The following is an 11,518-nucleotide window of genomic DNA, read 5'->3' on the forward strand; positions in this document are numbered from 1 at the left end:
GTCTGTAGGCAATGTGGCTGCAGCACCGAGAGATTAAGTGACTTGCAAAATTTCTTCAATGTGTCTCAAGGCAGGGAGCAGTGTCCCAGGGCGTGGGTCAGTCACCTTGGCCTTTCTGAAGGAGTAGACAGGTGCTTCTGTGCCACTCCAGTTCCCATTTAATGAAATCATCACCAGCTGCCTTTTCTTTGCCCATAGGTCGTGCCTCTGACCTCTCTGCCTCTTGCTCACGAAGGAGATTGGGGGGTTTAGAGGGCAGCTCCACCTGGCAAATGTCACATGCCTTCTACTGGTGGGCACCTTAGGTGACTGTCTACCTAAGCTCCAGGCAGTGAGTTGCTGGTCTGATTCACTCCCTGTCAATCTGGTGCATCTGTCCTGGCAGTCAGGTGCGCTGCAGGCTGGGAGCAGGGGAGGTGAGCGCTGCCACTGCCTGCGCTGCCTCAGCTCTCCTGCCCAGCTCATCACACTCAGGCGTGCAGTTGCATGATCTGCACTTGCTGATCAACTCCTGGCTTTCAAGGTTAAAAGAGAAAGGTAAAGAAGAAAAAAAATGGTGTGCTGCTTTAAAGGTAAGTGGTTGCTTGTGTATTTAGGGTAAGTACTTCTATGTCTGTGCTGCCAGAGTTAAACTGGTGAAATGGTATGGGTCATGCTGTCATTCAGTGAAGCGTATGGCTGTTATGTAAAGCTTTTAATTACTTTCTTCATCTATCTGCTCAGGAGCACCACGCGTCTGGCAAAATTTTGAGAAGGCTCAAGGCGTTAAAGAAAGCTCATCTAAATAAAGGAGGGTTAACGTGACATTGCAGTTACTTAATCCTGTATTGTCCTGCCATGTGACTGCAGGGATACTGAGGCGCAGCATTTCTTTTGCCTGGTGCACAGACTGTGCTTTTCCTGTCATCTTCCAGAATCAGTGGCTTTGTTGAACACACCATGGGAAAGAAACAGGGACAGCGTGCTTTTTACAGCAAGGCTTCCACACACAATGACATTTCCAAGGTACAGTGACAAGCTCACAGGCTGAGGAATGAATCAAAGGCAATCCCTACAGCCAGCTTTTGGACTTTTACCAGAATCAAGGAGAACTGCGGTCTTAAGGTCGGCTATTCAAAATCAGCTAGAAGTATCTGGACTTATTCGGAGCAGTTAATCAGCTTTCTTTGACCTTTATCTATCAAGTTGGTTCTCAAAGGAACAAGCTAAAATCTGAATATTTGTGTCAAATATTTTACATGTGTCAAATGTACTGCATAGACAGTGAGCACCTTTCTGCTTTCTTGCACAAAGTTTGCAGTTTTAATTACAAAGTCTCTTTTACCTTGCAGCTGAAGATTCTGATGCACTAACTTTATTAGTGAGGAATGGATGTGTACAACTTTCAGTTTTATCTCTGATTCTGAACAGGACAGGCAATATGTAGATGTGCCAGATTTGTTTTTGAACAAATTTTCAAGCTAGTCTTTGGACTTTCTGTAAGCTGCTATTTTTGGGTTTTTTTCCTTTTGCTGCATTTGTCACAGTGTCCATAATGTGCAGGATTGCATATTCATACAGAATTACTTCATTTAAACTTATCAGGACATCTTGTTAAATGGGGAAGTGATTACCCTATAGACTATGACAACAGGATATGTGAATGAAGGAAGTCTTGGAAAATACCGCTGTTCCAGGTGGCATCATGAGGACAGCAGAGAAGATGATGGGCACCAGGAGTGCCATGAAGAAGATGAAGAGGGTAAACAGTACAGGCTGACCCCATTTGAGAAACTAATGCAGGATATGACTCATAATGAAAAAGTGGTGAAAGAATTAACCCTGGGAAAGAGAATTGCCTTCTATCGAGTCAGAGGAGAAATAGGAAGTGGGAATTTCTCACAAGTGAGGCTTGGAATTCATTCCCTAACCAAAGGTAGGCACCATTAGATGCTGAGTGACGTATATAAATGGCCGCCTATGGGAAAAAAGATGCTGTATGAAACTTAAATACACATAGAGAATGTGTGTGTGTGTCTGTGTGTCTCTGTGTGTGTATTTTTAAGTTTTTTGAGTTAATCTATAGGCAGGGTCACACAGAAATGCTCAGGGTTGGATTAGGCTTTGAAGAAACTATAGAAACATTTACTGTACATGGCAGCCATTACGGAAGGAGTTCATTGCTGCACTTCATGGAGTTAACACATCTTATCCCGTGGCTCAAACCCTCCACAATTTGAAGTGTGGTTGTTTGCCTCCCCTCCTACAACCTGCCCTGTCCATCCACCTTTTTCCCTGCCCCACCTCCTGACCCTGCAGGGATATAGGTGATGAATTCCCAGGATAGCAGGCTAGGCATGCTCCTGCCTGCAGCCAGAGGTAGCAAGGCTTCATTTGTTTCATCACAAATTTTACTAGTATGGACAAAAAATTTTATTTGCTCATGGTAATTTTGGTGAGAAATGCTATGCCCACTTAACTGACTCATTTGCTGATGTTTTTTACTGTAAAAAGCTGGGATGGGGCTATAGGTTTGGGAGGAACAGGTGCAGGGAAACAAGCTCTGGTATTGCCAAACTGGTGTTGAATTGTCAGTTACTTTTCTTGTTTTAATTATACAAAGCACCTTATCTGTTTCGTGTAGGAAGGACTAGAAAGGCTAGGTAACTGCAGTGGACACTTCAGTCATAGGTATAACTAAGAACTTGTCATCAGCTGACCTATTTCTTCTTCTGCCTTTGTCTGACAATAATAGAAATTGTTGTTGTTTTCCATCAGGGTGACTCGTTTTCTCTATATCTTTGTACACTACTATCTTACTTTTCTTCTAACAGTCTTTATTTTCAGTTTCATTGACTTTCCTTCCCTTCATCATCTTACAGGTGAGAGAACAAGATATGCACCAAAACTGTATTATCTATTGTTATTTTCAATAATCACCTCTTTCAGCCCAGCTTTAAGAGGGGTGAAACCTCACAATTATCCCTTGAGTGCAGCAGTTGTTGCACTGGGAATCTAAGTGGAAAACCATTGATACTTAATTTTTCACACTTAAGCCTGCTAACACCCAAGGGCTGCGTTAACTGGGTGTTGAGTTTTTGGTTATGCTTGTTTCAGAAAAGCATCTCTATTCTTCTTGGCCCACAATTTGTTTCCTCTTATGTGATATTTCTTTTTCTTCCAGAGGTAACTGTTTCATGCTTTTTGTTGGAGGAAATGTTACTTGTGTACTGGGAACACAAGGAATGCTAATGAAAGGCAGTTAGAAATTTGATCTGGGTGAACGCTTTGCTGAACTTACTTAGGAAACAGATTGCGTTAGTATCTGCATAGAGCTGATAGAAAAATTTTGAACTTCAGTGAATGCAGTAAGCTTGGACAAACTAAATACCAAACCCAAAACTGTACTTTTTCTGGAAAAGATTATTTTTCAGCAGAAATCTCTCTAATTGTTTTGTTTGTTTGAAACTTTTTTGATTGCAATGTTCACTGGAAAGGGAGTTGATTTGTTGATGCTAAATTTGTAACTGTCATGAGGAAGGATGAATGAAAGATAAACATTTTCTGACTCATCTCTGTCTGTGAGCTTATCTGTGCAGTACATGGAGAGGAGAACAGGAACATCCACATAGGCATTCATATATACACACTCACCACCACCAAAGAGAATTCTGTTTTTTGCAGTAGGTAGACATTGTTATGTTTGCAATGAAATTATGTTCCTGCACAGTGTTATGAGTGCAAGTCTTTTTTTAATCTGATGATTTAAATACAAGGCTTCATCATTAATGCTGTTCTGGTCTCTGTGGTAGAGGGTGGTGTATGTGTCAGGGGGCTGTTCAGCTCTTCAGTTACTGCCAGTTTTAATATGGTCTCTCTCCTGTATCATCCTGCACCAAAAGAGGAAACAATTTTGATTTTTACTAAGATGAGCCTTTGTAACAATTACATATATGTGCTTTTCTGTTGCCCTTGTGATCTGTTGCAGCAGGACACAGGATTTCTAGAGACAGAGAGAAAAAAGCTTCAGGATCATACTGGATGATGAACTCTGTTTCCCTCACAAGAGCTGTCTTGGTTGTTTAGAAAACACAAAAAAATTGATGGTGCTATGATGTGGATGCCATGTCCCATGGCTTGGACTCTGAAGGTGCACTCTTCACTGGATAAAAAGCTGGCTGGCTAGACTCAGGGAATAGTGCTGGATGGATTATATCCATCTGGGGCTTGTCACTAGAGGAGTTCCACAGGGCTCAGTACTGGGGCCACTCCTGATTAATGTCAGTCAGTTTGCAGGTCACAGCACATTAAGTGGGAGTGTTGCTCTGCTGGAGGGCAGGAAGCTCTGCAGAGGGATCTGGACAGGCTGGATCATGGGCTGAGGCCAATGGCATGAGGTTCAACAAGGCCCAGTGCTGGGTCCTGCCCTTGGGTGACAACAACCCCAGGCAGGGCCACAGGCTGGGACAGAGGGGCTGGAAAGAACCTGGGGGTGCTGGTGACAGCAGCTGAACATGAGCCAGGGTGTGCCCAGGGGGCCAAGAAGGCCAATGGCATCCTGGCCTGGATCAGCAATGGTGTGGCCAGCAGGAGCAGGGCAGGGATTGTCCCCCTGTGCTGGGCACTGGTCAGGCCACACCTCGAGTGCTGTGTATCATTTGTTTTGGACTTTTCACTACAAGAGAGACATTGAGGTTCTGGAGTGAGTCCAGAGAAGGGCAGCGGAGCTGGGGAAGGGTCTGGAGCACCAGTCCTGTGAGGAGCAGCTGAGGGAGCTGAGGGTGTTTAGCTTGCAGAAAAGGAGGCTCCGGGGAGACCTCATCACTCCCTGCAACTGCCTGACAGGAGGGTGTAGCCAAGAGGGGGTAGGTTGCTTCTCCCAGGTAGCAAGGGACAGAATAAGAGGAAATGGCCTCAAATTGTGCCAGGAAAGGTTGAGGTTTAGGTTGGACATTAGGAAAACCTGCTGTACCACAGGGGTGGTCAGGCCTTGGAATGGGTTCCACAGTGAACTGGTGAAGTCATAATCCCTGGAGATCCTTAAAAGAAGTGTGGATACTGTTGGGGAAGATGAATCAGGGAGACCTTATAAATATGATTGTTTAGCAAAAGATTCTGAAAATATGAAACCTATAATCGAAATAGAAATGGAAGCTTACTTTGTGTTGTAGGATACCAAGTCTTAGTTACTATATAACCGGAAAACAATAGCCTAGCTAGCTGAAGAAGAATCCCTTTTGATGGAATGATACCCTCCTGCTAGCTAAGGAACCGAAGGTCAATGTAGCAAAACAGAAAAGTCTAAAGAGTAGTTTTTAGAGTTTAAAATATAACATAGTATGGTAATGTAGTAGTTCTTATAGGCTATATGTAGATTCTATAGGATTTTGTGTCTTGTATTGGTTGGTCACTGTAAATTAGAATATTCATCACAAAAGAAGATGTAATGCATTGTAAGAAAGACCTCGCTCTCTATTCCTTGCTCTTCGCTCTGCTCTTACCTTTTCTGCTCTGATCCCGGCTCCTCTATTCCTTGCCCTCTTCGCTCTGCTCTTACCTCCCTTATCTCTTATTTCTTCCTCTCTTATCCTGGCCCCTCTCTTAGCACCTCTTCTGCTCTCGCTCTTACCTCTTCCCCCTGCTCTCTGACCCCTGCTGCCTTGCTCCCTCACTCCTTTCTCTCTTAACTCATACCCCCTTGCTCTTCCTCTCGCTCTTTCTGGGACTTCCCTTCAGCCGATGCTGGTGGCTGAAGGCAAGGCCCTTTTTACCCACGACCCTTGCAATAAAGCCACTTATTCTAGAATATCTCAGGTCAGCAGAATTCCTTCTCCCTGCTGTCCACAGATGTTCCTACAGGATGCCATTTAGGGACAATGTTAGTGGTGGGCTTGACAGGTTGAACTTCATGATCTTAGAGGTCTTTTCTAATTAATGTTACTATGTGTGTTTTGTTATTCAGGGGCTTTGCCCACTCTATTAACCTGAATTTTGGCAGAGATTTTCTCCAGAAATTCATGGGGTTTTCTTGCTAAGAACTGTTAAGTTCCTAAGCCCTATATAACTTTTATTTTACATGCGTTCCAGCTGACAAAGGAAGTGTGAGAGCACAGCTGAATGGAAGCAATTAAGAGCATTCAAAATTTATGGCTAGTAAGAAGTCTGTCTAATGTAACACAAATTGCAAAAGGAGGAACATCCAGGCATCCAGTTTGCTTGCTTTTTTTTTTTTTTTTTTTTTTTTTTGCTTTTTTTTTTTTTTTTTTTTTAAATTTTAACTTGGTTCTGTTTGTACTTTTTTTCTTCTGCCATCACCACATACACCATTTCTTCTTGAAACTGTTTCCTAGCCTTTTCCTAGTTTCTCTTACTGGGATTTCACCTAGCACTTTTCAAAACTCATACACTAAATATAATCAAAATATCTTTCAACTCTTTTTGTATGTATTTTGGTAAATAAGCTGCCTGCTAAAAATGTCCTTCTGTTCAGCTCAGCTGCTGGGCAAGAGTAATAGAGGATTTGTAAATCAAGCATTGTTGTGAAGCAGAAAGGAAGAGTTTAGAAAAGAAAAGGAAGGTGTCAGATTTTCTGCACTCAGGGTGGGCTGGGTTTCTTTGCATGTCATGCATTGGCAACTGCAATGATGTAGGTTTAAAGGAGCTTGGTCCTTCCTCATTTATGTTGGTGTTTGAGTAGGATCAGGCTCTTCAGTTCTAAACCTTTTCCCCCCCTCCTCTTTCCTTTTAAAACTTTGCAGAGAAACTGACCAGGAGGAAAAGTAGAGCAAAATGAAAGGGAAAAGAATTAACCTAGTAGATTTTATTTTAAAGCCCAAATGTCCCCAACTTCTTTAGATTAAGATGTAATGATGAAATCACATGGTTAAGATTGTAAGAGTTTTAAGCATTCAGTGCAAATACAATGTACTGCAAGCTGCTGCTCTTTCCTCTTGGTTTAGGAGATCAACGTGCTATGAACATGACAAGGGTCTTCCACTAGGTCAGCAGTCAGAGCACTGCCAGCATCCCTGTCAGTAGCTGCATTTCCTCCTGGGTCACCCACCTCCACACCACACAGGAGGCACCTGCTTCCCTGAGGAGCTCTCAGGTCAGACAGAAGCAGTGTGGCCAGCACAACTGCCCTGTACTGAGCACAGACTCCTGAAAACAGGTGTGTCAAGGGATAATTCAGCACCTTCACCACAAGAATCACATGTGCTTCAAGCTGCACATCACATCTGCTGCACTTCATTAGGGTGATCAATTGATATATGTATCATACAAAAAAATGTGAATATACCAAACATGGAGTTTTCTCAATCTGTACAGACACATACATAAGTATCCTTAACATTTCTTTATGTGTGTTGAAATACTAAACTTGAGTTAAAACTTGAAAACATTCAGTAAAAACTTGAATGTTTTATATCTGAACATTTGTAAAAATGTAATAGCCTTCTCACTCCTTTCTCACAGCAACAAGTGAACAATACCTCTTTTTTCTAATTTATTCCCTTTTACTAGAAACCAAAGTGAAGGTTTTTTTCTGAAATATTTATTTAAAGGGATTAATTATCAATAGATCTATGATTGTTTGACTAAGATAGTTTTGAGGGGAAAAAAAATCCCCAACCAACCACGAATCCCTTCTTCCCAGGAATAAATAGTTGTTTCTATTGCTGTGATCCATTTTAATTTTGCTGTCCTGACAAGTTATACAAAGCCACTGTAAACCTGTTTTCACCAGACTAATCCTTCAAATACCAGCTGTATTCAGAAGAATAAAGACAAAAGCTGTAACCTACAGACTAATACAGGAACATAAGGGCAACTGCGACTGACCTATTCATACTGCTCTGAGCTGCCCTGATGATGTGGTGCAGCTGCAGAGATACATATATGTGTTTTGTGCCCTTTGGCCTCACTATGTAGGCTTCCAGAAACACATGGGACTTAACAGCAGCTTTGCATTACCAGAACAGCATATGCCAGCTAGATTTGCTGTCTTACAGGATCCTTGTGACTTACTCTGCTTCATTGCTCAGAATAAAATAGCCAAAGCCTCTAAATTCCCCACAAGTTTGTCTGTCTGGTCGGAAACAAAGCAGACAAATTTCGCACCTCTGTAGTCTCCAAGTACCTGGTTCATCTGAGGAGCTCTGAACTAACAACAAAGGCACAGACTTTCTCTACCAGCAGTGGACACCAAAAGCCATTGCTGTACCTTCAGACACATATTAGCCTGTCACAGCAAAGCACACCAAAACAGCAGGTGATTTGACCAGTAATGGAATACTTGGAATACTCCACCAGCCTTCAGTTACCCCAGCACTGAGTAGAAAAAAAGAAAGCACTGTTGGAGAAAGAAAGGGGCAAGGGTTGTGTGAAAGATTGCAGGATTTAGTAGGCCCCTGCAGCTTAATTTATACTGATGAGGTGAAATTTTATTGCACTTCTACAACCAAGCATTATTGTATGTAAATAGTATTACCATTTGTACCTATTGCATTAATGACATAGAACAAATGTCTTTATTCTCAGAGAAAGTTGCAATTAAGATTTTGGATAAGACAAAGCTAGACCGGAAGACTCAACGTTTGCTGTCTCGTGAGATATCCAGCATGGAAAAGCTGCACCACCCAAATATCATCAGGCTGTATGAAGTAGTGGAGACACTCTCAAAACTGCACTTGGTGATGGAGTATGCAGGAGGTGGGGAGCTCTTCACTAAAATCAGTACAGAAGGAAAGCTGCTAGAAACAGAGTGTAAAATAATCTTCTCACAGATTGTGTCTGCTGTGAAGCACATGGTAAGTTGGTCTTACACAGGCATGCTGCCTCTCACTACTCTTAGCACATTTTGTGATATTTCTTCTGACTTTCAACAGCAGATTTACTGTTACCCAAAATTTCAGGCCCACATTTCTGAAAAGCAAAACAGCTATAGAAGAGCAGTGTTAAAGGTATCTGAGGGTTTTCACATCCACCTCAAGTTACTGCCTCTCTGTTGGCAGCTTTTGGGAGGAGACTGAACTGGAAACATCTGGTGGGTGGAATCACCCTTTTAGCACCAGTGTTCTGTTTGCTTTAATGTGCTGTGGGCACCAGTGAACAAAGCTTCATTTCTCCCCTCCCTGTTTCAAAACACAGGATCAGTCACTCTTCCGCTTCCAGAGAGCATGGTTAGGTGTTGCAAACATCCGGCTTGCTTATTAATGAATGTGAGAGTCTGACACTTAAAGACAGTTCCTGGTCCTCACTTCGATGCAAATCTGTGAGATTAACACCCAGCAAGTCACTTCTTGACTAGTCTTCAGTATATATACTTAGGATGATGCTGTTTGTCTAGAGCCCAAAGCATCTTGTCAAAGCAGAAAAGGAGCAATTAACTACTTCGGTACATCTTCTCTAAACCTTGCAGAGTAATTACAGCTACTTAAAAAGAAAAAAAAGAAAGAAAGAAAGAAAGAAAGAAATTTAAACCGCGGAGAAGTTTCTACGAGTCTAAGCAGCAGCATTTGTTAAAATTGGCTCAGGGTGCCCTCCGGTGGCTCCTGTCCTCCTTGCCACATAATAGCATCTGGCGAAGTCAGAAACAAGGGTGTTCCCAGGTCAGACGTCTAGAGACTGCATGACACACTACTCGTGGCTTACATAAACAGCATGCATTTCTTATGTATTTTGATGAAATGATTGTATGTGCTTTAAGTGGTGGATTAGCTTCAATATTTTATCCACAGACCAGACACCCTGCAGCTACAGGAACTGAATTTACATTTCAAAATTATATCATGTCTATTTCTTAGAAATACACATAAACTATCAAGCTGGCCAACCTCTTCATTTGTACAGAGACTTCTGCACATTTCACTTTTGCTATGCCGTCACATGAACCCCATCTCCCTGCTGCCAGTCCACAAGGACAGAGGATCCCTGGCTGATGAGAGTTGAAATAGGATTCCCAAGGGTTTCTTTATAGCCTCCAGATACTGTACAATGTTACTCCAAAGGATAAGGCAGAGTGCTCATCCATTCCTTCTAGTTAATCCAAAGATGAAGCTAAACTCATACTTAATCAAGACAGGTATGTCATGACTAAGCAGACCAAATTCAGTTTTGAGTCCTTAGCTACTACTGGCATTTCCAAGGGAAAAATAAAAGTAGAAATAATGGTTTAAGTATTACAGATCTCTAAAACTAGACCACCACTAAACTGGATTGTCCTGCAACATGAAGTCCTATGAAGCACAACTCTGTGGTCCTTTTCTCCTGCCACCACCAATTCCTCATTGGACATTAGATCACAGAATGTAACAGTTGGTATTAGTTAAAAAGTTGAGAGTGCTGTGCTTTAAAAATCCCAGCATCCTTCTTCTCCCCCTACTCAGTTGTTTTTGTGTCTTTGGAGAATTAAGTTAGATTTGTTTTATATATTTCCAATTGCAATACTAGTTTCTGAATTTGCCCAAGATAACTCCCTTTCTCCTTCAGGGTAATTAACCAATTAGGTAGCCATTGAGAACTTTCCTGGGAACAAACCAATACCAATTTTTCCTCTTCTTCCACAGCATGACAATAATATCATTCACCGGGACCTGAAAGCAGAAAACGTCTTCTATGCCAGTAACACCTGTGTTAAGGTGGGAGACTTTGGATTCAGCACAATAAGTAGAAGAGATGAAACTTTAAAAACTTTCTGTGGCTCTCCTCCTTACGCTGCTCCTGAACTCTTCCGAGATGAAAACTATGTTGGCATCTATGTAGACATCTGGGCACTGGGAATCCTCTTATACTTCATGATGACAGGCAGCATGCCATTCCGGGCAGATACAGTAGGCAAGCTGAAAAAGTGCATTCTTGAAGGGACATACACTTTGCCTCCCTGCCTCTCAGAAAATTGCCAGAAACTGATAAAAGGAGTCCTTCAGCCAGTACCAACCAAGCGATACTCTGTCAAACTGATTATGAACAGTGAATGGATGCAAGGAATACAGTTCCCCAAACCTTTACAGACATTTAAACTGGATCCTAAGTATTTATCAGACATCAGTACACTCAAAGAAGAAGAAATTGAAGTGAAAAATATTCTGGAAGACCTGGGAATCACAGAACAGCACATTCAAAACAACCGGGGAAGAGACGCACACAGCTCCATAACGGGAGTCTACAGAATTGTGTTGCACAGAGTACAGAAGAAAAGGGCACTTGAATCTGTTCCTATCATGTCCCAGCCAGATCCAAAAGAAGAAGACTTGAGGAACGGAATCACTTCTTACAATGGCATTAAGCGGACATCCAAGCTGTGTTCTATTTTATAAAATGGCACTGCAGGCTTTATGCTCAGCACATTTGACAAAGGGGATTATTCACTAATCCTTAAGCTGTAGTGTTACCTTTTTTGTAATTTTTGAATAAACCAAAAATGCCTCATTTTCTTTGCATTTCTCAATTGACAGTGAAGCACTCAAAAACAGCTCTCATGCATTTGTTTGATCCTTTTTCCAGACACTTGGTATAGCCAGTGCAAGAACCCAGTAAC

General features: G+C 42.0%; 1 protein-coding gene across 2 annotated transcripts; it reads left to right on the forward strand.

The window, feature by feature from the left end:
* Positions 1-390: 390 nt before the first annotated feature.
* On the forward strand, positions 391-11,498 carry NIM1K (NIM1 serine/threonine protein kinase). Of its 2 annotated transcripts, XM_066181108.1 has the most exons (5): positions 391-572; positions 724-1,104; positions 1,677-1,915; positions 8,521-8,789; positions 10,548-11,498. In XM_066181108.1, exons 2-5 carry the CDS (start codon positions 1,034-1,036, stop codon positions 11,295-11,297), a joined length of 1,329 nt encoding a protein of 442 aa, XP_066037205.1. In that variant the 5' UTR covers positions 391-572; positions 724-1,033; the 3' UTR covers positions 11,298-11,498. The 2 variants fall into 2 exon arrangements, with proteins under 2 accessions (XP_066037205.1, XP_066037204.1); XM_066181107.1 differs by lacking the exons at positions 391-572; positions 724-1,104 and having other exon boundaries at positions 1,163-1,915.
* Positions 11,499-11,518: the final 20 nt, after the last annotated feature.

This window comes from Chamaea fasciata, unplaced genomic scaffold (assembly GCF_029207755.1).
Source record: "Chamaea fasciata isolate MVZ Bird 193981 ecotype frontalis unplaced genomic scaffold, bChaFas1.0.hap1 SCAF_4, whole genome shotgun sequence".
Classification (NCBI taxonomy): Eukaryota; Metazoa; Chordata; class Aves; order Passeriformes; family Sylviidae; genus Chamaea; species Chamaea fasciata.

Excerpts from the sequence above, each read along its gene's own strand:
- NIM1K (XM_066181108.1), top strand. The coding sequence starts at position 1,034 with ATGAATCAAAGGCAATCCCTACAGCCAGCTTTTGGACTTTTACCAGAA. Across the intron at positions 1,105-1,676 it reads AGGAGAACTGCGGTCTTAAG|GTGGCATCATGAGGACAGCA; the intron begins GTCGGCTATTCA and ends CCGCTGTTCCAG. Across the intron at positions 8,790-10,547 it reads TGTCTGCTGTGAAGCACATG|CATGACAATAATATCATTCA; the intron begins GTAAGTTGGTCT and ends CTTCTTCCACAG.